This window comes from Mauremys reevesii, linkage group 5, assembly GCF_016161935.1.
Source record: "Mauremys reevesii isolate NIE-2019 linkage group 5, ASM1616193v1, whole genome shotgun sequence".
NCBI classification, from domain to species: domain Eukaryota; kingdom Metazoa; phylum Chordata; order Testudines; family Geoemydidae; genus Mauremys; species Mauremys reevesii.
In genome coordinates, this window is record NC_052627.1 from 16,944,026 (window position 1) to 16,970,573 (window position 26,548).

Consider the following 26,548-nt stretch of genomic DNA (forward strand, 5'->3'; position numbering starts at 1 on the left):
GGGATTCTCTACGTGCTCAGGTGCTTTGCAGAATTGGGGCCCAAGTCCTCAAGCATGAGATTTCAGTAGATAAAGAATTGAGCCCAGCGAATCTCTCAGCATTCAAAGGCCCAAATGTGGCCATAAACATTGATCCCTTACTCAAAGAACGAATTCAGATACCCTGGTAACAAACAGAGTCGTTCCCTGGAAGTCAATAGGGAAAAGGAAAAATAACTTTTATTCCCTTACGGCCAGATTCTGCTATTCCTAGTCAAACTAAATAGTGTATTATTCCACAGAAAGTCCCATTGAAATCAGTGGGAATGCTTGCTGAGTAGGATTCTACACAATGTGAGCAAGTGTATTAAAATCTCACCCATGGGATGCTTAAGAAGACATGGAATTTATTCCTTTAGCATAAATTATATTTGCTGTAACTTTATTTCCATAATGCAATATACCAGTGAGTAAGGAGGCCTGGTTTCATTTTGGATAAAATGGGGCAAAATTTAAAATGCTTTATTTTCACTTCTTTTCCCCTTTGCCAAAATTAATCTGCCCTAGTTTTGCATATGTTAAAATTAGAGACATACCCAAATAGCGTGTCTTGAATGGACACAGTAATATACGCTAATGTTATCCAGCTAGATAAACCCTGCCAAAGGGAAAAAAAAAGATTTTGAACTTGTGAATGCTTCTCCAGATCTGAAGTAGCTAAATTTCATCTGAATCACAACGTGTCATCCAAAATTCAGATCAGCTCTACTCCTGTATTTTTGGTGCAAATCCTTTATAACAACAAAAGTGAGAGACCAAATTTGTGTGAACTAGAGGGAAATTTGGGTCTGAAATAAGGGACATCACTGAAAAACAGGGACAGTTGAGATGTATTTGGCCAAGAGGTCTCCTAACAGTATAAAAATAATTGCTGCAGTGGCACAGTGTCAAGGAGCCATATGGTTGAAATTATTGACTTTTGCTGATTTGTGTTATAGCCTACTTTGAACAGAACATAGAGGGTTTTGTTTTGTTTTGTTTTTTGGGTGTGTTCATAGGAAAAGAGGTCTGTTAAGTTTAATAGAGAAATAGGTTATTGTATGGGCATTTAGCCCTGATCCTACAAAGACTTATGCATGTACTTAAGAACATGTACATGAATAGTTCCAGTCACATCAGTGGACTACTCAGATGTTAAAGGTTATGTACATTTGTAAGTTTTCGTGGGATCGGGGCCCAACAAAAGACATCCTCTGCATTTCTGAAGATCATGTGTCAGACATCTAAAAGATGACTTAAGGTTTTAAGACATATATAAATGCACATTTCCAATAAGCAAAGCAGTAAACCATCAAACGGGAAATTATTGCGAAAACCAAGGAAGAGGAGAATCGGGGTTTTTCAAAAGGAAACTACAACTTCTTTTTGTCACAGTGATCTGAAAAGTATTGTGATTTACGTTGGGATTTCTGTCATCCTAGGTATTTTGGAAATATTTGCTGTGTCTCAGGGGATTGTAGGAATACGAGGAGTTTTCAGCAACCAATTTTTAGCGATGTCAAAAAAAGGAAAACTCCATGCAAGTGTAAGTAAAAATTGAATTACCAGTATATATTGTTTGTTAAAGGCATTGTGGCAACTTCACATGTTCACTGTAGCAAAAGCAGTTTTCCTGGGGCTCAATCCTGTAAGGTGCTAAGCACCTACATACTGTGCTGAGTTTCCTCAGCCTCCATGACTTCAATGAGGAGTACCTCTCAGGATGGAGCCATAGGTAGATAAAAAGATGGACAGACAATTAGATGACAGGTAAATATAAAAACTTGAAGCTCCAGATAATATTTATTACATTTTTACCAAAGAAAGATTTTTTGTTTGCAATCAGATTTCTGTCTTCAGAACAGTAAGGCTCTTTGTTCAATAATGTCTTCTCATTAGAGAAAGGAGATAGATTTTCACAGAAAGTTTTATCTGTGTGTTTCCTTAAGAAAAAGATGAGGAGACACAGAACTGGGGTCTGATCCGGTGTTTATTGAAACAGATGGAAATTAAGATGCAGACTTGGCTCTTGGGTTCAGTTTGCTCCGATGGCATATGATGGAGAGAAAGAAAAGGAAAAAAGAGAAAATTCCAAGTCCCCTGTTCAAGCAGGTATCCCTAGTCAGAAAAGCTAAGTCACTGAGGGGCCTGTATTTTAACCTGGAGTATGTGCTTGACCTTAAGCGCACTCTTTAACTTATCCACATGCTTAGATGCTTTCTTTAACTGGGGCCAGCATGCACTAATTCCCCGACCATTAGCCCCTGATTTGGGGGCTGGCGATTGGTGCAGAATACAGCTCACAAGTGTGCATAGCCCTTCCTTCCACCACCTTCCCAAATTCCTCATACAGCCATGCAAGTATTAAGTGGGCCCCCTTGCCCCACTGAATATAATGGCAAAACTCCTCCTGATTTCAATGGGAGCAGGAGTAGGTCTGTGCTGATTGCCCTTTTACAATGTGCCATGTGACCTTAATTTCCATCGACTTCAGGTGAAAACCATGAGAGTTGAGGGCATTCGGCACTTTACAGGATCATGCCCCAGTAATGTAAGCTGTGAGATTTCAACCAAAGACAGGCTCCCCAAGTGGGGAACATGATTTCTATTTTTTAAATCAGAGTAACATTTGACTATTTAATTTCATTTTAAAAAATATTTTCCTCTTTTGTTTTTCGACATATTGGTTATAGTGCAGGTTCCAGTATGCTTTTCCAGATACCTATAGCTTTTTTTAAAATCAAAGATATTCTGTCCTTTTTGCTTTTGCTATTATTGGGGACAAGAAAATGTTTGTTAATGTATAGAGAAATCATAACATTTACTATGCTGATGTAAAAATAACTCTTCTTAAAATGTATATATCCTAATGTGTAAGTCCTGAAAAAAGAAAATTTCTTTAACACAGAGGTGTCATACAAACAACCCGGGATCTGGATTCAGCCTAGATGATGAATTTATGTGACCCACATACTGCATCCAGAATCTAAGCTTTTATTTTAACAAAAAGCAAATTTCTAGCTCTCAAGGTTGTGAAGAAAATCTCCCAAATAAGAAACAAGTGTTACAGAACCAATTACACTGCCTGAATCTGAAGACAGCCTGAAACTTTTAGAGGTCTGAACCCCCCGCAGCCTCCCATTAATGTCCCTGGTTTGTTAACTCTGAAACCTAATGCCAGTCTAAGCATTTAATTGTTTATTTGGGGTTGGGAGCATAACCAACAAATGAAGAGTGGGGAAATGGGAGTTAGTGCAGGGAGGGAAATACAGAGGAAGAAAGAAGGAGAGACACAAAGTCAGGGAAGAGGAAGAGAAGCATACAGAAGAAAATAGGGAAGAAAGAGACACTTAGAGCAGAAGTAGTGGTGATCTTAAAGGGAGCAGATTTTCTCTTTGAGTGATACTGACTGCAAGGATAAGGTATCGAACAAATAATAAAGAACAATAATGACTACAAGTGTAGTTTTTTACCTAAAAGACACATTGCATGTACAGATCTCCCATCACAATCAGTGGGAAATTCATAGTGGATCGAAAGGAGTCTTCAAATTTTACCCCATTCAATTGACCATTATTTAAAAAAATGGAATTCACAGATTCCAAGGCCAGAAGGGATCATTGTGATCATCTAATCTGACCTTCTGTATAACCCAGGCCAGAGAACTTGCTCCAAATAATTCTTAGAAAAATATCCCATCCCGATTTAAAAATTGTCAGAGATGGAGAATCCACAACAACCCTTTGTAAATTGTTCTCACTGTTAAAAATTTACACCTTATTTTCAGTCTGAATTTGTCTAGCATCAGCTTCCAGCCACTGGATCATGTTATACCTTTCTCTGCTAAATTGAAGAGCCCATTATTAAATATCTGTTCCCCATGTAGGTACTTACAGACTACAATCAAATCACCCCATAACCTTCTCTTTGTTAAACTAAATAGATTGAGCTCCTTGAGTCTATCACTGTAAGACAGGTTTTTGAATCCTTTCATCCTCATGGCTCTTCTCAGAACCCTCCCTCTCCAATTTTTCGACATCCTTCTTGAATTGTGAACACCAGCACTGGACACAGGATTCCAGCAGCAGTTGCACCAATGCCAAGTACGGAGGTAAAATAACTTCTCAGCTCCTTCTCGTGCTCCCCCTGTTAATGCATTTGAGGATTGCATAATCTTTTTGGCTGCAGCGTTGCAGTGGGAGCTCATGTTCAGCTGATTATCCACCATGACACCCAAATCTTTTTCAGAGTTACAGCTTCCCCAAGATAGAGTCCCCCATCATGTAAGTGTGGCCTAGATGTATACATCTACATTTAGCCATATTCAAATGTATAGTATATGCTTGTGCCCAGTTCACCAAGCAATCCAGATCACTCTGCACTGGTGACCTGTCCTCTTCATTATTTACCACTCCCCATATTTTTGTGTCATCTGCAAACTTTATCAGGGATGAGTTTATGTTTTCTCTCAGGTCACCGATAAAAATGTTAAATAGCACAGGACTAAGAACCAATCCCCCCTGCGGGACCACACTAGAAACACACCCGCTCAATTGATTTCCCATTTATGATTACATTTTGAGACTGATCAGTTAGCCAGTTTTTAATCCATTGAATGTGGACCATGTTAAGTTTATAGCATTCTGGTTTTTTAATCAAAATGTCGTGTCGGACCAAGTCAAAGGCCTTATAGAAATCTATGTGCATGACATCAACACTAGTACCTTTATCCACCAAACTTGTAATCTCATCAGATTTGACCCGCTTCCCGAAATGAGTCTGACACATCTGCCGTAAGGAGACCAAATCCCCTGGTTTCTAGCAAGGTAACAAGGTGGGGCTCACAGTAGCAGAGCTTCTTCATTTAAGCCTGATGGGGATATCAAGTGAAACATCGGTTTTGTGTCTGACTCTTCGTCAGTGTGTTCTCTGAACTGAATGAAAAGGCAGTAAGATTAATAACTGAATGCTGGGGGCTGATTCACCACTGGGCTTCTGCGGACAATAGCAACAGGGTGCAGCTGTGCCTAGAGCTTGCCGCTGCATTTTACAAAGGTCTGCAGTATATCATAGGTATTTATATGGTTCTCATCACAGTGGTGTTTGAGCACCTCACCATCGTTAGTGTATTTATTCTCCCACTACCCCTGTGAGGTCGAGAAGTGTGATTATCCCCATTTTATAGATAGGGAGCGGAGGCACAAGGAGGCTAAATGACTCGTTCAAGGCTGCACAGGAAGTCTGTGGCAGAGGAGTGACTTAGACCCAGGTCTCCGAAGTCCTTCGTTAGTGCCATAATCCCTGGAGCATCCTTCTCCTCTGTTCCGCCACCATTACTCCCACTGAGAAGTCCTTTACTGCACGGGGAGATGTATTGATTTCGGCAAGACTATAGATCCAGGTATTACTTAACATGAATAAGAGTGACCAAAGTGTGTCAGGCCAGCCAGGGTCTGCCCAGAGCCAGAATACCCAGGAGTTCTGCTAATTCAGGGTTCAGAATTTAAAGCTGGTCCTCCCCTAGTAGATGGCAATGGTATCACCGCTTGGCCTCCCAAGGTGGGGCAAACCCTTGGTTGAGCGCAGTTGTCTGTATGGGAATACCAATTGCATGTATGCCACACTCCATCATGAGGCAGAAATCAAGCCCTGTTTTTTGTTGTTGTTGTTGTTATTTATAAGATAGGCTGCCTAGCAACTACCAGGCATAAACATGATTATTCTCTCCTTTTATTTAATCATCATGCAACAGGAAAATTCAGCATGCCCTAGGAAAATTATGCTAAATAGAACTATTCCTCTCTGTAAGGGGGATGGCCTTTTGCTTTAAGTAAAACACAGGTGCTTTGTAAAAAAGAAGAGTCTTCAGAAAAGAAAGATAAAGGCACCTACAATTACCATAACAGGTTTTCCTTAACTGAAGCTTCAATGTTAAGAGGATGTGGAAAATAACACTTTTATATAAATCTCAGGACAGTCAAGTAAGCACTGGCTAGATTATGCTTAAGAATCTGTTCTTTTTAGTGGCATCCAATACCTTCATTGTTCCGTTTTAAGTTTTGATTTATGTCCTGGCATTAGCAGAAATTAAATTAAACCCTTGCCAGCATATGGTTAATTGTCACTGAAAAAACCCCCACAGTGTTATAAGTGGACACCAATTAGACAGGTCAGACTGAAAGGTTAGGACATATGATTCCTCAGTCAGATGAAAGCAACAAATTTGTAGAAACTTGACCCAAATGTCTAAAGATTGCTGGGCTAAATAATGCAGATAATGCAAAAACAGCATCTGTTGTTCTTTCCTGTCTTGGCAGGATAAAGTTATTTCATGGCCTAATGAGTTTTAAACAGTACAAAGCGAATCCTGCGCCTGTCACTCACTGCACCTCTTTGATATAAAAGTCATTCTGATGACTTTGAGCGAACTGTAGATAAAAGTAATTCCTACAATTATTTGGGATCCTTCTAAACCAATTCTCTGGGACCTGTTTTCTCTTATCTGAGCTTAGTGCTTTAAATTAGCCCTCTTTCTTTAGATGGCAACTTAATTAAATTATAAAGTGGTTCATTTTTAAGGAAACTGGATTCAGAAATAATATTAAAACTAGCAATTATCAGTTCCATGCACAGATGGGTTCTTTCTAATTTCTAAGGCCTCAGTTAGATGTTTAAACATTATTATCATTAAATGGCTGAGCTCTGGTTTGGTCTTGATTTCAAGAGAAGGTTTGGTATTAGCATAAATGCAGAAATATTTTCCTACAGGGTTTAAGGTAATTTCCCTTTGTTAAGAATTGTTCTAAATTAATAATTATGGGCTGAGTGCTTCAGTCCTCACTCAGGCAAATCTCCTATTGAATTTCATTTTAAAATGTAATTGACTTTAGGATTTGTCTCTATAGTTCTATTTGTATTTCCTATGGAACAGTTTCCGAACACGTGCCAACATTCAGTGACCAAATGATATGGAGAGTTGAATAGAGTTGGTTGTGGTTTTTTAGATGGCAGGTGTTTTAGTTAAATATTGCTTTTCAAAATTGAAAACTTCGGGTTTTGAAAATGCAAAATGTTTTATTTTTTAAATTTCAGCATTTGAAAAAGAGAATTGGGGTGGGACAAAATCATGAAAAATAATTATAATGAAAAAAAGAAAAACCAGTGAATAGCGAACCCTGCAAAATGAAAAACAATGGCAACATTTTTCAGAAAATTGAGTTTTCCTTTTTCTGACCTGATTTAAAGTCGTAAGAAAATCTACTTGGATAAAGCCCCTCCCCAGCAACATTTTTGTTATTCTTTGCTGATGAGATCCTCATTGTATTCCCGTACATTTATTTATGGAAACTACTTAGAATCTAAAGTTCAGCTTGTGAAACCTGACATAGTAGGTAGTGATCTAAAAGTCATTTCCATTCAAAAACCTTTCTGAAATGCATTGGTGGTCACAGACCAGTTCTTAGGAGGCAAGCATTACAATATATTAAAAAGAAAAAGCCACCACAATTGGCAGTAGCTGGCACCCTTGTTAACATCTCAGAAGAGAAGATTAAACGGAGAGAGACTGAACTCCAGCCGGTGCTTGAGACATATAGGAGAAAAAGGATGGTCTTGTGTTTAAGGTACTGGATTGGGATGCTGGAGGCTTGGATTCAGTTCCTGTCTCCTGTGTTTGGGCAAGTCACTTACATTCTTTGTGCCTTGGTTTCTTCATCTGTAAAATGGGAATAATAACTCCCTAGCTCAGAATGGTATTGTGAGCATACATTTAATAATATTTGGAAGGTGCTTAGATATCATGGCCCAGGACCTCAGCTAGTGTAAATGGTCATAGCTCCATTGAGGATCTGCCCTTGTGATACGGGCCATATAAATACCTAGATAGATGGCAGTTTGGGCTAAGCTTGTGCTTGTGATGTGGACAGTATGTCAGCAGCAAAGCTGTTGATGGAGCAACTTCCAGGAGCACCAAAAAAATTAAGAAGCCTGACATATTCCTCCTGCCTCCTTGGTATTTCAGCTCCTGCTTTGCTGAACTGCAGTCCCTTCAATGGCTTTTCAGTGTCACAAATGCTTTCGTATTCAGATTTCAAAAATCAGTTCAAGTATATGGACTCCACTTTGAATCTCTCTATTGACATGTGATGTTACATTGGAAATCACTGGGCAGCTGGCAAACAATTCAAATGCTGTATCTGGCCCCCGATGTTTTTATCAGAGGAAAGATAATCAGATGGAAAATATTTTAGTATATGTTTGTTTGTATGTTCTCCTGCCATATTGGACATGGAGAGTGGGACTTTTAAAAGCATTCAGCATCACTCTGCCCCTATTGAAATCAAAGGGACATTTCCCAAAGGGGGAGAGAGTGCTAGGGAAAATAGGGGAGAGAGAGGAGGGAAAATTGAAACAAAACAAAACAACTGAAAAATCAAACAAATCATTCATTTTGAATGAAAAAGTGGGAAAAAAATTGTTTTGACCCCACTTGATCGGAATGGAAACATGTTTTTTAGCTGTGCCATCAACAAAATCAGAAGGTTCGGGGAAAAATGTCACATGACATTTGTTTGAGACGTTTCACAGAAAAGAATTCCCATTTTTCCATTAGCCCTAGTCATCCCCTCTCAGGAGACATGCAAATACAGTGGTGATGGGTGCCATTATAGGAACCAGACAGACAGATTAGATGGGTATGCATGGGGATAGATAGAACCTTTTATGCCATAGCTGTTTCCAAAGTTTTTAAATCAAAGTTAGGTGCCCTTAGTGAAGTGACTATCTATTATTGCTCAATGTGAAAGGTAGTATATACTCAGCAACAATGGCTTACCCCAAACCTTGAACAATGCTAGTTCTTTTTCTTTTTGAGAAAGAAAATGTTGACAAGGGCACCGGGGTTATTCTTCACTCTTTTTTCCAAAAGGTGGCCATGTGTTATCTGGGAATCCCAGTTGGCTTGGGAGTCCCAAAGAAATTCCAAAGGAATGACAGATGAGATTCCAAAAAACCCCAGGCCCCCGAGATCTTTACTTTCCAACTGAACAGATTTCTAAAGGACAGATTGAATTATTCAGATTAATTATTCAGACAAAGGACAAAACTTCTAGCTGTGCAGCCTGCCCCTAATACTGTACAGCATTGTAAATGTTGGGTATCTTCTCGAGCCCACGATCTTTTAGCCATGCCGACACATATTCTAATATTTTTATTAAACTTCCCAGTTAACAAAGCTATTTTAAGCTTAATTTGCACACCTGTGTGTGTGTGTGTGTATTAGTAAGTAATAACCATCCACCAAATATTTGCAACAACTCATAAAAAGAAAATTAAAATCCAGGTAGAGGCCTCCGTATTTCAACCTCAGATTCTAAGGGTTCTGTCATCACCGATTCCAAAGAAAGCTGAGCAAATGTAATGTCCTAAAACACAAAGGGCTTGTTCTTTTAGTTTCTTCAGATCCTGGCAGGAAACAGAGGACCTGCTTCAGTGCCCTCATACAAGATTGCATCAATACTTTTAATTCCTTTGTCCTAGTCTGTATGGCCAGACTTATAGTAGAGAAAGAAAAAAAAAAAGAAAGAAAGACTCTGACCTTCAGAACACATGTCTGGTGTACTGAATGTAGCCACCTCTTATACTCTCTTGGGGTCCATCACTCAAGTTAGGATAGCGTTAAAAATCCCAGTAATGTATGTCTCCAGCCTTGATCTCCCCTGCTAGGAAATAGTAAAGCTGTAACAAAATTTGGATTGTGCTAGTTGGCCAGAACTAAGTTGATGTCCAAAAAAAAAAATAACCAGGTGATAATACAACCCAGGAAAATGTCTCCCAATACCCAAACACCCTGAGGGCAATAAATAAAATACTGGTTTATTAATAATACTAATTAAAAGCACAGGTAAGTAAGGACTTGGGCCTGCAGTACAGTGATTTCCATCAGTGTTTTGTCTGCACTGGGCCTCTATGGTTTCAACTTGGATTTGATCCCAGAAAGAAAGAGGGCTAGATAGTATGGCCAGTATTACTCAGGTGGCTCTGCTTGCCTTTTCCCAACCCTGGGAGGACAATCCATGGATATGGAGGGCTGAGGATGGAGACTGGGTAGGCCAGGTGAATAGAGGCTGTGGGGGAGTGGTTAGGGCATGCTGAGCATGGGAGAATATTGTCTCTTACTCCAGCCCTGTGGAGAAATGCTGGTGAGGATGATAGCCCCAGGCAGTGCTATCTCTTCTAAGCCCCCACCCCTGGAAGTCCCAGTGGCAGCTGTTGGCGGCGGTCAGGATCAAGACCTCTGCACAGATATCCCTGCCTTCCTGCATGGATCCCTGGAGCCTGCCATCAGTGTTCATGGGCCACAGGATCTTCTCTGTGGGGTGCAGGGCATGCTCCACCTTCTGAATATGCAAAGTGGGAAAGTGTAGAAATTTCCTCCTCTGAGACACCACTCCTAGCCCACCGATTTTACCATGACAATGGATAATCTGGGCCTCTCAGGTGTGTGCAGTTTGTCTTCCCCTAGAAACTAGCAGTGTGGAGCTCTCATGTTTCCACAGTGGTTCCAGGTGCCTTGGAATGGACCCATGCTGCCTGGCTTCCCTTGCTGTTGGATGCATCCAAAAATCCCCATCCAGGGATACCAAGAGTAGAAGTGATTCTTCACAGCGGTTGGTGCTGCCTCAGAATGCATTGAGTTTTACTTGGATTTCCCACTGGTATCCTTTGGGATTAACCAACACATGGACCTCTGTCCCTCTTTTCTCCTGTCTGGGTTCAGAGAGATCCATGCAAAGATATCAACCTCCACAAAGAAATCTTCAGGGGGCAACCCCTCCTCTTTGGGGATTTGTCTCTTTTCCATCTCACTGCTGTATCCTTCTCAGGGCAACAGATAATTCATGTAAGTAAGGGTCCCAGGATTCAGTGTTTTAGACAGTGGCTAGGAATTTAGCTCAAGCCTTTATTTCTGGCAGAGTAATATTCATTTATGTGTGGCACATCATGTTGGATAACAAAAGGCAGAGAAAGCAAAAATGCATAATTAAAATAATTCTTTCTTCTTTCAAGCAAAGAGCTAAAGGAGATTAAAGTGAAGTTGTTATGGAGAAGGTGCAATAGAGGTCAAGGACATTGCCATTTGAATTCTAGAATTCAACTCCTTTAAACAAAATATGGGTTTAATAATGTGATATCAAGCAAGTCTGACCATTTTCTAATTGATTATAAAACATTGTTTCTTTTTGCTTTCCACTGCATCAGACTTTTAAGTTAAAAAGCCCAGGATCCCTTTTAAAATAAATAGATTTGAATAATCTACTTTGAAATCAAACTTTGATGCACTTCGAAACCATTTTAGATGATCTCAGGACACCAGTTAACACTCTCATCATTAGATTCCAGAAGTGGCAAATTCCTTGAGGGCTGCTTCTTAAGAATATTAATAATCTTCAGACACACACCTTTAAGATTTTTAAGGCCCTATTCTATCTTTTTGTATTTATAGGTTCATCTCAGTATCCAGCCCTTCCATTAGGAAAAATGCACTATGATATCCTGTGATTTCATCTAGGCGGAGATTTGCTTAGCTTACATTTCACAGCTGCCCTGATGTCTGACCATGGCAAAACGTCTACGTCTCACTTTTTATGGCTGATCGACTGACTGGCCTTATTCCTGCACTCTGTTCACACACACAAGAAAGGACTTGTTTCAGTGTACTCATGAAAAATTGTTGAGACTAGGGTTGATATTTTCAAAGTTTACTAGGGGATTTAGCTGCTCAACTTAATGGGAGTTGGTGATTGAATCCTCCCATCTGCTTTGAAAATCTCTACCCAGCTCTAGAAGGCCCCGATTCTGCAAAGAAGCACATGCTTAACTTTTATGCCTTGTCCAGATGCACCCATAAGGGACAATTCCCAGTGTGTAAAATTAAGGACATGCATAAATCTTTGCAGGATCTCAGCCCAAGAGAGAAACTCTCCTGGGACAACTGCCAATCCTAGGGGCTGAGCCAAAGCCTACTGACGTCGATGAAAGCCAGGGGTATTTAGGTGCCTAACTCTCATTGATTTCAGTGGGAGTGAGGAGCCTAAATACTTTTGAGGATTTGGTCCTTAGTGCCTCTGGCAAAAGATTAAGCACCTACAAATTTCTTGATATGTTTATTTTCTGGAAAGGAACAAAACCTGCCTTTACATCAACAACACGGGAAGTGAGCTGAGGCACTCTGAGACTGGCTCTTCAGTGCAGTAGTATTAGAATTATACACGACAACAGATTAATTTCCACAGACGCGTAACATTTTCCATACATTGTTTTCTTGTTATTAATTATAACTACCTTTTATATAGCTGTATCTGGTATTGTATAAAGGTATCTGGCACCTTACAGACGCAACCCCAATCCTGTCACTATGCAACGGGAACTGTGTGTCTATGCGGATTCAGAGCCATCTGTGGACCTTAATCTTGGATTGCACAGGGTTAGTTTCTCAATGGGATGTTCAAATTTACTCTGACAGTCTGGGGCTTGATCCCTGGGCCGTGAAGTCCATGGAAGTCTTTCCGCCAGGAACTGGTGCGCAACAAATACAACTACTCTGTAAGGAAATATGCTCTTTGACTGAAGGGCATTTTTAAAGGTTATCAAGAGACAACAAAACACCCAAAGTTAAAACAACAATGTGCTCAAGACTATGTGCAGTGAAGCAATGAAAATCTGCATGCAAATTGTCATTCTGGATTATTAAGCAGTGACGCAGCAGAAAGCAATTTTTGTGAGGGCAGGAAATTAGACACACTAAAGAGCAAAAACTAATATTCATTGAAGGAGCTGCTGCAAAGGAGACCAGGGGGCATTTTTCCTTTTGGTGGAGGATAGCGGAGAAGCAGAATGGGAAGGTTACTCCTGAGGCAGATGACAGATTCCTCCAGCCAAGATTTTTAATAATGAGCGCCTCAAGTTAATCTCCTAAACCTATATTTAGACACGTAAATGGCCTGATTTTCAAAAGTGCTGAGCACCCAAGCAGCATCAGTGAGAGTTGTTGGGTGCTCCTCACTTTTGAAAATCAGGCCACGCAACTAGGCAATTATATCAGAACCGAGGAGCCTAAATTATAGGCAGCTATTATTGACAGTGTTGGCCCTCCTTTCTTACCAGGTAAAACAAAAACCTTTCAATAGACTTCTATTTGTTTCTTTTCCTAGGCCAAATTTACAGAAGACTGCAAGTTCAGGGAGAGGTTTCAAGAAAACAGCTATAACACGTATGCCTCGGCAGTTTACAGGACCGGAAAGACTGGGAGAGAATGGTATGTGGCTTTGAACAAGAAGGGTAAAGCCAAAAGGGGCTGCAGTCCCCGGGTGAAACCCCAGCACATCTCCACCCATTTCCTTCCAAGGTTCAAACAGTCTGAGCAGCCAGAACTGTCTTTCACCGTCACTGTTCCTGAAAAGAAAAAATCACCTGCCTCCACCCCAGCAAAACCAAAGGTTTCATTGGCCGTGCCTCGGAAGAGCCCCAACACTGTTAAATACAGGCTGAAGTTTCGCTTTGGATAACCATTAAACTGATGGCTAGAGAGGAACACTTTTCTCAGGAGCTGATGCGTGCGTGTGAGTCCTTGGCTTACAATGGCAGATAGGGCCTTGATTGCACTTAGCTGCATTAGGAGGTCAGACAGGGAAATACCCATTTGTTTCAGTTTGACCTCAGCCAAATTGCTTTTTGATAGTCAAGAGTGTTAACTGAACTGGAATTCTTCATCCAGCCCTAGGGAGGAAAGCAGTGGTTCAGGTCAAATGAACATAAAGGCTTTTGTTTTTTGCCTTAAATAGCATTCTCACTTTCCTACTCTCCAAAGCATTGAGACGGGACTGTACATTTTGAAACAATGTCTGATGGATCAGTTTATTTTTTTGCTTTCCAAAGAATACACTTTTGGTGTCGATAAACTATTTTATGAACTTTTGTTTATTTTGGTTGTCGGAAGCAACAAAAAGGTACCTCTACATTGAACATATTTTCTTACTTTCACTGTTTTAAGGAATTACACTTTTTACAATCATTTTCATATGAAAAAATTGGTCAGAGTCAAGTTATAATTTATAAGGATTTTTTTTCCTGCATCTTCTCTTTTTGCTGCACTTTTTACTTCTGACTGTACCTCAAACTCGTATATCCAAGTCTGTCTTTTTTTTTAAAGTTTGATTCCTCTCCTCTTAGAAGTCAACTCTTTAAAAAAAAACAACAATCTGTACATTGTAATTTGTGGCATGATGTTGAATCCTTTCTTTCTTTTTTATTTGGGAAGGATTTTCTTTTATCCAAGGGAGATCATGCATTTTAAGTTTATGGAGAGGAACGCTTCATTTATAAATGACCCTGATTCCAGTCCCCCACTCCTACTCTTTCTTGAACAGCTGGAAGAATAAGTCTTATTCTGTCCATCAAACTATCATTTCGAAGTCTGTGTTTAAAATACCTCTGTCATGACCCTGTGGCATTCCTGCTATTATAGGTCCACAGGGATGGAGCTGCTTTTCAGGGGAAAGAAAGGGAGGCAAGAGCCATTCCATAGGTGTATCAGATAACAGCCATCAATGTCATGGCCTATTATCAAATGCTGTCATCATTATACTCAGCAAGTAAAACCCTCTCCTGAGACCCCTACTCTGAAGGTAAATGATTCCTGTGAGTGCATCTGCCTTTTGTAACAAAACGATGGGCTGTGGAGTTAAAGGCTGGTCATGTGCTACAGGAATCTGTCCTATTTGAAGAACGGGTGAGTTGCTGTTGACATCCAACCAGTGGGCCAAATGGGGTGCACGGGTGTAACTAAAAGCAGAATTAGGTTCTTTGGGTTGTATCCTAAACTGCTGTAAATCAGCCTCGTTCCTATGGACTTCAATGGAGCCACGTTGATTTAGTCCAACTGCTCATTTGGGTCATTATCACTCCAAATGGAACATAGTTCTGCAAATGTTTTAACTCATATGATTTATGCAATTTATTTATTTAATTGATTAAGACACACTTCACACTGAAAAATGTTTTATTTGATCTTAAGTATGGCAATGTGGCAATAAACAATACTATAGCTACTGGATCCTTTGAAAGTATTTTTTCTAGTTATGGTAGAGTGGTGTAGATTTTAAATGTCAATAATTATTCATTTATATTTTTCTAGTAACTAATTATGCATATAAAAGAATTTTGGACATACACACAGATCTAGCTGTGTTGTGTATGTACAAAAAATACTAGGGTTGAAACTGATCACCAATTAAGCCTTAATAGACTTTACAATGGCTTGTGTTAATAGAACCAAAACTCTCATATTAACTGTACTAACATGTTTTAGTTGCATATTAGTAATAACGAAGCCATGTGCTACTTTCAAATATTTTACCAAAAATCATACAAAATATTATTTCCATTAAAAGCTTGGCTTTTCATCCATCATTGTTTTGAGTGAGTTCAAGGCCTTTTCCCAAACATTTCATTTAATACAGTTTAAATATAAGCATCCTACGTAGTGTCTTTATTTTTAATAATGGGAATAAAGAGATTTTGCCTACATGCATACACTATACATACCACAAGAGATGGTGATGCCATAATAAAGTATAACTGTGTTTAATTTTAAACCATAGTTGTGTAATTTCTCTTTTCTTCTGTCAACTATCCTACAAGGTTTTTATTGAATATGAAGAATGGATGTTGCTAAATTAGCTACTACACATGTTTCTATTAAAGGGTTTGGCAGGAGATAATATTGTTGACAGTAAAGAGTGAGGCAAAATGAGCATACATGCTCCTTTTGTACTACATGCTCCACATATTTTACATGATGACAAAAGAACCCAATCACTTATCTTGTACACTTATTTTGACTTGATTAGCAACAGCAAAGTTAAAGCAGAATAACGGAGATGTGTTTATGCAGGCCCGTGCTCATTAATTTCAAATGCTAAAGCCAAACTAAAATTAAAAAATTCAAATTGCACTTCTTATCTCCAGTTTACCAGCCATACCCAATTACATATAACTAATGTTCAGTGAAGCATAGGGCTACCTAAATTAACTAATTGAATGAACACATTTGCAGAAGACATATATAATACAACACCTTCCTAATCCTCATTACCCAGGGGGCCTACACATACAATACATGGATGGTTATGTCGGCTGTCAATAAGCAGAACTGTCTTTACCGGTAGAATAATAACAAACAAAGTATAGTCAGGATTTGCTATGAAATGTAATTGTCTTCCATTACAAAACACAAATTTAAAAAATTACATTTTGGGAAGAATCTTTGCAGATAGCCCAGCCTGTACAACAAAGAACATTCTTCTCTTTTATCTGTGTATTGCCCCTCATAACAAATCCAAAATCCAGCTTTAACTTTAGTGTCACATTTTAGTAACAGCAGCTACCAGAATAAACAGATCTCTGTGTCCCTGGCAAAAGAACACGTTTAGAATTCTTTCAGAGATAGCCCATATCCTGCCACAAGACAGGCCACCAACTAGGTCTCCAATCCTGCAAGCACTTATGTGCATAACTTTACCCATGTGAGTAATCCAATGGAGATAATTATGATTTCTATGACTATAAGAACCTTGATCAGGGCTGAGGGCACCGTGGTACCAATCCCCCCCACCCCCCGCCGCCACACACACACACACACACACACAAAGACAGTTCCTGCTCCAGGGAGCTCACATTCTAAGATAAACCATGCTGTTTCACCGGCAGACTGGCATCTCTTCTGCTTAATAAGTCCGAACAAACTGACCGCCACTTATGGAACAAAACAAAACATCGATTTTGAAACCAAATGAAAATGGACTGTTTTGCCTGTTTCTACTCACAGTGAAATTTCCATCCCTTCATCCATCCATTGGATTGTTGCCAACTCTTGGATTCCATTTAAGGGAGCTTGATTTATAGGGGCAACCTATTTATAGCAGAAAGGACAACTTTTATCCCTGTACTAGAGAGCTCATGTTAGGCTATGATCCTGCAAACATTTATGCACATGAATTACGTTACTCACGTGTGCAGTCCACTGAAATAAAGGCTCTGACCCTGCAGCCCAGAGGAACTTGGGCATGACTCATCGTCAAGGGAACTCTTTCTAATGGTTTTAATAGGAGTTATCCTGGGCCGGGAAGAAGCCCCAGATCAGTGGGACTACTCCCATGAGCCAGGGTTGTAAGATTGGACCCACTATCATCACGATATCTGCTTTGTAGTTTTGCAAGCCGTATAAACTGTTCTATTGGAATATCAGAAGGTGTCCGAAGAAATTTTACTTTTAATTCACTTGTCAATGTGGTTAATTCCACTAGACTAGACGCCCCCCAGCACACAGAAGAAGGGATCTCTCTATATCCCACAGAGAGATTAGCAAACATGTAATCTCACAGTTATAGGTCCAGTTCAAATGTGTTTCTCATTAAATCCTTTGCTATTCCCTCTGTGGGAAGTGAAGAATTTATCAGATTTCAGTGCAGTCAGGTGAAATTCTGCTGAGGAAGCAATACCAGGCTTCTTTTTTCTCCAGGGTACAATTAAACCAATGCTTCCCTAGCAGTATTTTACCTTACTGTGAGGTTCTTTCTAGTGCAGTTAAATTCCACAGAGTTCAGTGCCTTTTTACTGGATGACTGCTGTTGTTGATCCCATGGTTCTGTTAATCCGGAGCACACATGGGATTACAGGTGGGGTTTTATGAGATTATTAAAAAATGTTTAAACAAGAATTCTAAACCCCGCAAAATGTATCATGAATAAAATTGTTAGGGGCACAGGAAGGCTGTCCATATGGACCCAATGCCTTCACACCACCTCCATCTCCTCTCCTGGAGCGTTTGGCTCTGTTGGAGGGCTGGGATGTGAGGGCTTTTCCCTGCTAAGAGCTGTGCCCAGAATCTCACTCCAAGATGAGGAACCCCTGCTGCCCAGAAGAGGGATTAGTACAATCTGTGGGAGATGATGCATAGCCCTATCCCCTCCCAATCCCTTTCCTTGTATGGATCTCAGGGAAGGGATGTCCGAATACAGAATATGAAGTTTGGGTGCAGGTCCAAAAAAAAAGTTTCCTTTGGTATCAGTAGAAACATTTTTTGTTGCTTTTGAGGCTTTAAAAAAATAATACAATAGCGAGAAATCCCCAAACCAAATGTCTTTCCAAAATGGCAAACCGAAACGGTTCATTTTGAAAAGGCTGCAATGACATTTACGAATTTCCCCCCCTCCAAGTAATTGACTCTAATTCATGTCCACCTAAATCCACATTCTTCAGGGAAAAAAGGTTTCGCACGAAAATTTTGCCCAGCTCTACTCAGGACCTGAGGAAGGCTCTTGTGGGGGAATTGTGCCGTGGGAGGCATCTGATACACCTTGCTCTGTGAGAGGGAAGCTGAGGCAGTACTTAAGATGTTCTGCGTGGCAGTATGCTGTATATTTTGTGAACGAATTCATGTTACCATTTTGAAAAAAGCAAGAACAGAGATTTCTCCCAGAAGCACATAAAATTCATCGAGCCAAGCAAGAAGTCAGCAGAGTTCCCTGTCTGGCGCCTGGACTGAATTTGGTCCATATTCTTCACTACAGTAACTATTACTATGTGATGCTGAATAAACAGACGTTTGCATCAGCAGTGATGAAGTTAAGATCCAGGGCCAGATTTACTAAGTCCCTCAGCATTGCCCTGCTCAGTGGTCTAAGGTACAAATTTCTAGGGAATATATTACCTAGCTGTATTTGCATACTGGAGCCAGGTAGATGTTAGGAAATGGGGACATGTTAATGCTTAATATATGACATTTCTGAAAGCCCCAAAGTGAGTGCTGGCTGCCAAACTGAACAGTGAACTAAATAAAAGTGGACTTTAAATGGTGGGAAGCAGGTCGGTCCCTCTGCACCAATGTCAGCCGCAAACAATTGACTTACACAGTCTATCACCACCTTCATCTGTTGCAGCTCTGGCATGTACAAGGACTTTCTCACTACCCAACACAGTGCTGGAGACAAAAAAGTAAACCCTTTTCCTTCTGGGTACTCTAGTAAATCCAGTTGGCTGGGGTAATGAGATTGAACACACTCATGTGCCACTGTTCCCTGACTGCGGAGCTTTATCCACTAGGCACAGAATGGTGAGTGAGTTCTCCCTCTGTGCTGCATTACCTGCACATGGGATCTGACGGGGATGGGGGAAAGTTAAAGGAAAAAAGCCCTCTATTCCTAGCATACACAGACCAAATCCATTGCCTTAATTCTCAGGCACAAAGGATCCCTAGAGAGCAGCAGAGGCAACTCTGAGGGAAGTCCGTCTCCACCACATTCTGAACACACTCCACCCACGTCGAGGGGCGACCTTGAGCTATGTAAATGTATGCTGGCCCTAGAGATCCTAGAGTGATGGAAAGGAAAGGAGGAACAGGAGCGCCCTGCCATTGGGGTTGTTGATAGCCCTGGGACAAGAGGTACATGAGAATCCCCCCTTCCCTCCAGAGACTGGGAAAATGACCAACAAGTTGCTGAACTAAGCCAAACAATTCTCCATGCCCTCACCCTATCCCTGCTTCTTAGCCTCAAAGATTCCATCCCTTCCTCCCATCTCCTCCTCATCCTCTCTCCTCTCCACCACCACACATCAGCCCCCACTGCCAGCAGACAGCTCCCCTGACTCAAGGTGGATTTGGAACTGTAGTAAAGTGGTCATAATAGGGTTAACTAGGTTCTCCAGAGTATTATGGGCTTGAGCCACCCTCCATCCCTCCTTTGCTTCTTGTTTTGTGGGTGGGAGTTTTCCCTCCCCACTCTGTTATGATGCTGTTGAATAAAACAGCAAGTTCCCAGCCTGCTGTCCAGTGCACTGAGCAGCCCTTTGATAGAGGTAACAATCTGCACAACACTCACCTACCCTCTGGGCTGCTGCTGCCAGGTGCCTGGCTGTATTTCCAGATTATTTTTCACCCCTTCTTTGGCTGTGGAAAGGAAGGAATTCCCTAGGGACCAGAGCCACCAATGACTTTGCTCACAAAATGCAGAAGGAGAATGCTACCATTTCCCATAGTGCTGAGCTGTCCCCCTTCCCCCACCCCCACCCCGTCCCTTGTACCACTTTGTCAATTTATTTTCAAGGGAGGAGCAGTTTTTTCTCTAAAGGACCTTAGACAAAATCTTTTGGCAGAGTCCAGCTGCCAGTCTGAGCTTGGCACCAGCTTGTATTTTTCCTTTCAGATAAGTGGTCAGGAGGGACTGGAAAGTTGTGAGCGGGGGCTGAGGTGTCACCATTTATGACAGAGAACAGTCATAGCCAGGCCTAGGAGATGGTTGCTTCAGCTCTGCCTTTAAGTTTCAAAATGGAAGCTTCTCTCTCCCTAGGCACCTTGAGAAATGTCTTTCAGGGCCAGCTAGGCAGTGGGCAGAGAGGTGATGTCATATGCTTGTTATCACATGGTGCCAAAAATCAAGCAGAAGGGTTCTGAAGTGGGCCTTTTCATCCTGCCCACTCTTACCACTCCCCAGCAGAAGGTGCAGTAGCAACATCCAGATCAGAAGTGAGATGTCAATGTCAGGGCATTGGAAGAGGAAGAAGGAACATGCTTGCAGCAGGATATTTCCAGCACAGAGATCAATGTCATTTCTGAAAGTTCATGAGCAAGTGGGACCTGTACCGTACTGGTGGTGCCACATGAACAATCTGTAGATGACCGGGACAGGCAATAGGAGGAACTGTGGATGAGGATGACTGCGGTGGGTGGGCACAGGAGAGGACACCAACATGAAGTGAAAGTTGTTGCAAGAAACAACAAAGGGAATTCTGCATGACATTGCACTGGTGGAGTGAGGCCATGTGCGGAAGAAAAATGGGTAGCGCAGCTACTTCAAGGATTATGGGTATGAGAGTCCATTATTTCTATCAAAGTCACAATGGATGAAGGAGGCCTGGCAACCTCTCCAATGCAGAAGAGGCCAGACTGTAAGTCAGAATCACAGTATGTACTGCACCAGAGAACACAGTGGATGTACGTAAAGACCACAGTTTAGTATTGCTATGCACAGCCACTTGAATCAGGTTTTACTAACTGGCAGAAAGATGTCACTTGTCCCATGTGCTGTTTGGCTATTAGGCCAACCCACTACCCTGCCCCTCTGAATTCTCCCATGGCTTTTCCAGGACAGAGGTGTGAAAAGAGATTCTGTGGCCTGCATTGTGCAGGAGGTCAGACTAGATGATCATAATGGTCCCTTCTGCCCTTAAAGTCTATGAGTCTAAGGGCAGGTCTACACTAAGGGCGGGGGTCGAACTAGGGTACGCAAGTTCAGCTACGTGAATAGCGTAGCTGAACTCGAAGTACCCTAGTTCGAATTACTTACCCGTCCAGACGCCGCGGGATCGAAGTCCGCGGCTCCAAGGTCGACTCCGCCACCGCCGTTTGCAGTGGTGGAGTACTGGAGTCAACCGGAGCGCGCGGGGAGTTCGAACTATCGCGTCCAGATTAGACGCGATAGTTCGAACTCCGAGAAGTCGAACTCACCTCGTCGACCCGGCAGGTAAGTGTAGACTAGCCCTAAGAGAGGGCCCTAAGAAGGAATGTAGGAAAGGTGGATCAATTTAAAACAAAGTGATTGAAATCACTAATTTTAATCATTATGTTAATTGATTTTAATATTGTTTTGCAGTTGTACTTTGCAGCTGTTTCCCTAAAGAAAGATTGAGTCTCATTGGTTGGTAACCATTAAAACACGTTGATTTACAACTAAATATAGCTTTTGTGCTAAATTTGGTGTTTCTTTTTGCTAACCAGGAGGATACACTATATCTATACATATTTATTTAAGCAATTATGTAGCTTAACTTGCATTTATTCATATTCTTAATTTTTACATTTATGTTAGAAAATGGTGACTGGCACTATTCTTGATGAGGATTAACTCTTTTACTTGTTGCTTGTGTCAAACTCTAGTTGGATAAAACTTTAAATTCAATTAAAATGCAAAAAGCTAATATTTTGATTTTTTTTTCACTAGTTAAATGAAACAACCTTAAATATTTTGTACCTAATGAGAAAAAGCATTTAAAAATGTATCAAAACATGTTTTGCATTTAAAACTAATGGAATTACTATAAAAAACACATATTATCTGTAGTTAGTGAATTGAACTGATTGTTCCTGGTGCCCTTCAAGATTTTAGAATTAGTAGACCTCATCCTCTTACACCTAGTTTTTATTCATAGACTGGAAGAGGAAAACAAGCCTTCTTGCTTTTGCAACTCTCTATTGCTTTCTTAACTTTGAATCTACTAGTCATTGAACTGAACTAGCTGAATAAATTGAAATGGAGAAAATATTCTCTCTGCACCTAAAGAAGGGACGACTGCTGTCAATGGCTGGTTTAGCACTTCAATAAACTCTGGTTCCAGTTGCTTAGCCAGTGGCTTCCACCACTTCAGAGATTTGGCTTTCTTTAAAAATTGGCAGCAAATTTTAAATTTTAATTTTAATTTAATGTAATTTATTTTTAAAATTAACGTGAATTATTTTAATGGAACATAGCAAATTTAGGCCTTAACACAGATTGCCATAATTTCACATTTAATTTTAAATAGTTTTTTTTTTAAATAAACCTGTATTGAATTTAAATAAAAAAATCTGAGTTTTTAAATAAAAAATGATATATTTTTATCCACCCTGAAGGTAGGGACTGCAACTAACTTTGGACTGTCTCTTCCAGCCTCCTCAGCACTGGACCACCCATTGCCTAGAGTACAGGATGCAAACTTGCCACAAGAACACCAACATCCTCCCAGGAGACCTTCTGCACAGCAGTCCTGCAGGCTCCCCTCAAGAAAGACCTGAAACTCCTGTGCCACCATATAAGGCTAAGAGAGCCTCTCTCTCCTGCATCTATATCAGATGAGGGCAACTGGGACTAAGTACCACCCAGGAAGAGAGAATTCATGGAGATCCTAGTTACTCCAGATGAGTCCATGGGGCAGAAATTGCATAGGTGTTCCTGGAGTGCATGGATAGTCCAATAATGTGACCAGTGTGAGTTGTGCTGAGCTGAGTGGAGTGAGGCTATTTCGGCCCTTCATGAGAAGCAGGACAGCCAGACTGCAGTTCTGACCAGAAGAGCAGATGCAGTCATGCTAGTGACTGCCCTGTAGCCATCACCAAGCAGTCACAGGTGAAAACAAAGTTCCTTGAACAAGATGAAGACCAGCCAGCCTTCCTCTCAGGAAGAAAGTCCTTTAGATGAGTTTAGATGAGTTTCTGGCAGTTCAGGGGATGAGGTGGGATGGAAAGTGGGATGGGAAATGAGAGGGAGATTTGAGCGTAACTGATCTGAACTGTATGTGTCTTTTTTCAAAGTCTCTTTCTAGGAACCCAAAAAGGGGAAAAGTGAACATCATAGTTCATCTCCCTCATTATTTTGTCCACCAGTTAGGTCTAATATCCATCACACCAATTTTGGTCTGTTAACTTCCACATCTTCTGTCTTTACTAACCATAATTTCAACAGTCCTTAGATTATATCAATGTGGCCTTTTGGGGTTAGACTAATCCAGCTTCTTTGTCTGGCTCTTTTGTACTGGTTACAACATTCCACATCGTAAACCACTTGCCCTATTTTCATGGTTCTATTGTAACATCTTGTGAACTTCTGCATACTTTTAACGTTTTAGCTCACAGTAAGGGTAGAATTTGTAGCCCCAATAGTCACAGTAGTGGGGATCCATTTCCCCCTCATTGCCCGGGGAGGGGAAAGAAGGGATTTTGCATGAAGTTCTCAGGCTTTCATTTACTTTTCTAACTTTTCCATCTGAATGGTAATTATTTAAGTCTGAATGGCGTCTTCCTGCTAATAGGATCCCTAAGCACTTTACATGCTGTCTGCAAACTGTGGGCCAGATTGTGCCTTTGAGGCACAAGCCCACGCTTGTAGTGGTGTGGAGTAGCTCTGCCTTACCCAGAGCTCCAGGAGACACGGTGCCTTAAGCAGACAGAATCCCTCCTTCCCACCCCTGTGTGTCTGGCCAGCTCTGCTGACCTGTGAGAGTGGACAGGAGGCAGGGCCCTGGCCACGAGTGCTAGGATGGAGCTCAGGAAAGTGCAGGGACTGCATTATGCCTTGCTCGATGTGTGGTGGGAGTTCAAAGGGGGAAGTCACACTCCTCTATCCTTGCACACCCAAGCAAGAATAAGCACACTCTGGCCCGGTGTATAGGAATACAAATATCTCCAGGGTGGAACATGGCAGCACTGGTAAGGAAACACAGCAATGCTACCTAGTAGTGTAGCACGCGAAGAATTCTTTAACTAATGGAACCCAAATGGGGGAATTTCATTGGGCAGAATGTACTGGAATTGCCCAAACTGGAATCAGGACATATGTTTGAAAACAGTGCCATGGGCTCCGTAGTGATCCCGGTAGTCGTCACCTCAGCTTTATGGATCTTAAAAAAATTATATTTATGGCTGCATGGTGCCTTACTGCCTCCTTAGATGATGGCACATCTACTCCCAGGGAAAGAGCTTTTCTGGGTTAAGTCACATTTCTATAATAAGGAAACAGATGCAAGTACTCATTTTAAATAGCAGCGTACAATGGAAGAGGTGTTAACAGATCTGGCAGGTGTTAGGACTAACATTACTTTATAGTTCCTCTTGTGCAACGTTTCTGTGGAATATATGAGCAGAAAGGGGACTGGGATGTACAGAGAGGGAAGGTTGATGGTGAGAGAAAGTCTGGAATTTAGGATTGGGAAGTCCTGAGTACAAACACCAAAACAGTGGCATTTCAGGGACTCCACCAGTGTTGATGTACCAATGCCTTGGTGAGGCACAGTATCAACACTGGGGCCTCGCAGACTCCCTTTGCCAAGGCACTGGTGCACCAAGGGAACTATGGTGCTGGTGCTTTGGCTACTCCCAAGCCCCTATCCCAGCATCTCAGCCCCAATAACCACCAAAAGCTCGCTTAGCACCATCTCAGTTTCCCCACCCCTGAAGAATCCATTCCTAGTCATAAAATGGGGAGCTGGCAGACTTGTGTGAAAGATGTTCTGGGGCAGGAAATGGATGAGGTCTGTTAAATCTAGAAGAGGCTGCAGCTACACTCTGATGAATGACCTGTGGTTCGTGAGAAGAGAACAGATGTCTGATGAACCACGGGAGGCTTATCAAACATGATCTCCAGCTTGACAAACTACAGGAGATTCATCAGACCAGAGATCCTCATTGACGAGCTTCCTTCAGTCTATGGGACTTCAGCTTTTAAGTGAGGAACCAGAGTTGGTTAATCAGACCAAACCGCTATCTACTCCACTTCTGACATTCCTGTCCAACTTCATCCACCATCCCTGCATCCTGTGGGGCGGGGGGGAAGACAGGGCCACATGGGCCTTTGTGGAGGTAGATCTAGGGTTCCAGATTTTATTTTCCAGCTCAAGTCTATGCCCTACCTCATTCCCATTTAGATACAAATTTTCCAACTAGGCTGCATATAGCTAGTGGCCTAGGTCAAGATCCACACAGGTACTTAGGCATCTAAACCTCAGTTTTGACTTCACTGGAATCCACAAAACTCCCACTGAACCCTAAACTCACTTGGTGCCTAAGTATTCAGGGCGCATATTCTCTTGGTGCCTCAGTTTCTGCCTGTGGGCATGCGAACTGCAGCCCCCCACCAGGCGTTCAGGTGCCTTTCTAGCTCCCACCAAAGACCCACGAACCAGAGCATTCTGTCACATAAGTCCTGTGCAGGGTCCAAGCTGGTAGGTGGCCTCTGAGCATGCCTGCCAGATCAGGCCCCATTCAAAATCTGGCCACTACAGCAGGAGGTGATAGTGCTAGTGTCCTCCTTATGACTTTTAGCCCAGTGGTTAAAGCACATACTTGCAATGATGGATACCCATTGCCAGAGGCAGAGAAAGGATCTGAACTGTCCTCAGAGAGTGCTCTAACTACTGAGCTATGGGATTTTGCAATGTAAGGCTCCCTTTATCTCTCCCATTGAAGCTGTTCTACTGTGGCTAAATAACAAAACAGTGATTGGAGCAGGAGAACTGGACCTTATGGTCCCCCTCACTGTAGTATCTATCTTAAATAACTCAAATATTTACAGATTTATCATCATGCTGACCTTGTGAGGTAGGCAAGTACTGGTATCCCCTGTTGGCAAATCAGCAGCTACGGCACGCAGGAATTAAGCCCCAGATCTTCAAAGGGAACTCCCCTTTATATCAATGGGAGTTAGGTGTCTAAATACCTTTGAGGATCTCAGCCTGGGACCTGCCCAAAGTCACATAGCAAATCTGTGCAGAATTAGGAATTTAACTCTAATCTCCTGAAACCCAAGTCCAGTGCCTTGCCCCCAGACCATCCTCCTTCCCATTGCCTCCATGTGCAAATAGAAATAGTAATATTTACTGGGTCTGTGATTGGGTAGTCATGTCTCTTGAGAGGGGACCTGTTTATGTGGTGTTAGTTGTTTGGTTG

General features: G+C 41.5%; 1 protein-coding gene across 7 annotated transcripts in view; it reads left to right on the forward strand.

Annotated features, from left to right (window-relative positions):
* FGF5 (fibroblast growth factor 5) overlaps positions 1 to 22,897 on the forward strand; it is a 38,269-nt gene extending 15,372 nt beyond the window's left edge. For 4 of the 7 annotated variants that reach the window (XM_039541417.1, XM_039541423.1, XM_039541421.1 and 1 more), the window contains exons 2-3: positions 1,461 to 1,564; positions 13,230 to 15,059. In XM_039541417.1, the coding sequence (XP_039397351.1) occupies positions 1,461 to 1,564; positions 13,230 to 13,583 (458 nt within the window). In that variant the 3' untranslated portion in view covers positions 13,584 to 15,059. Of the gene's footprint in view, positions 1 to 1,460; positions 1,565 to 13,229; positions 15,060 to 22,778 lie in introns of those variants that run through there. The other 3 variants (XM_039541419.1, XM_039541418.1, XR_005599327.1) reach the window with 3 other exon arrangements.
* Positions 22,898 to 26,548: the final 3,651 nt, after the last annotated feature.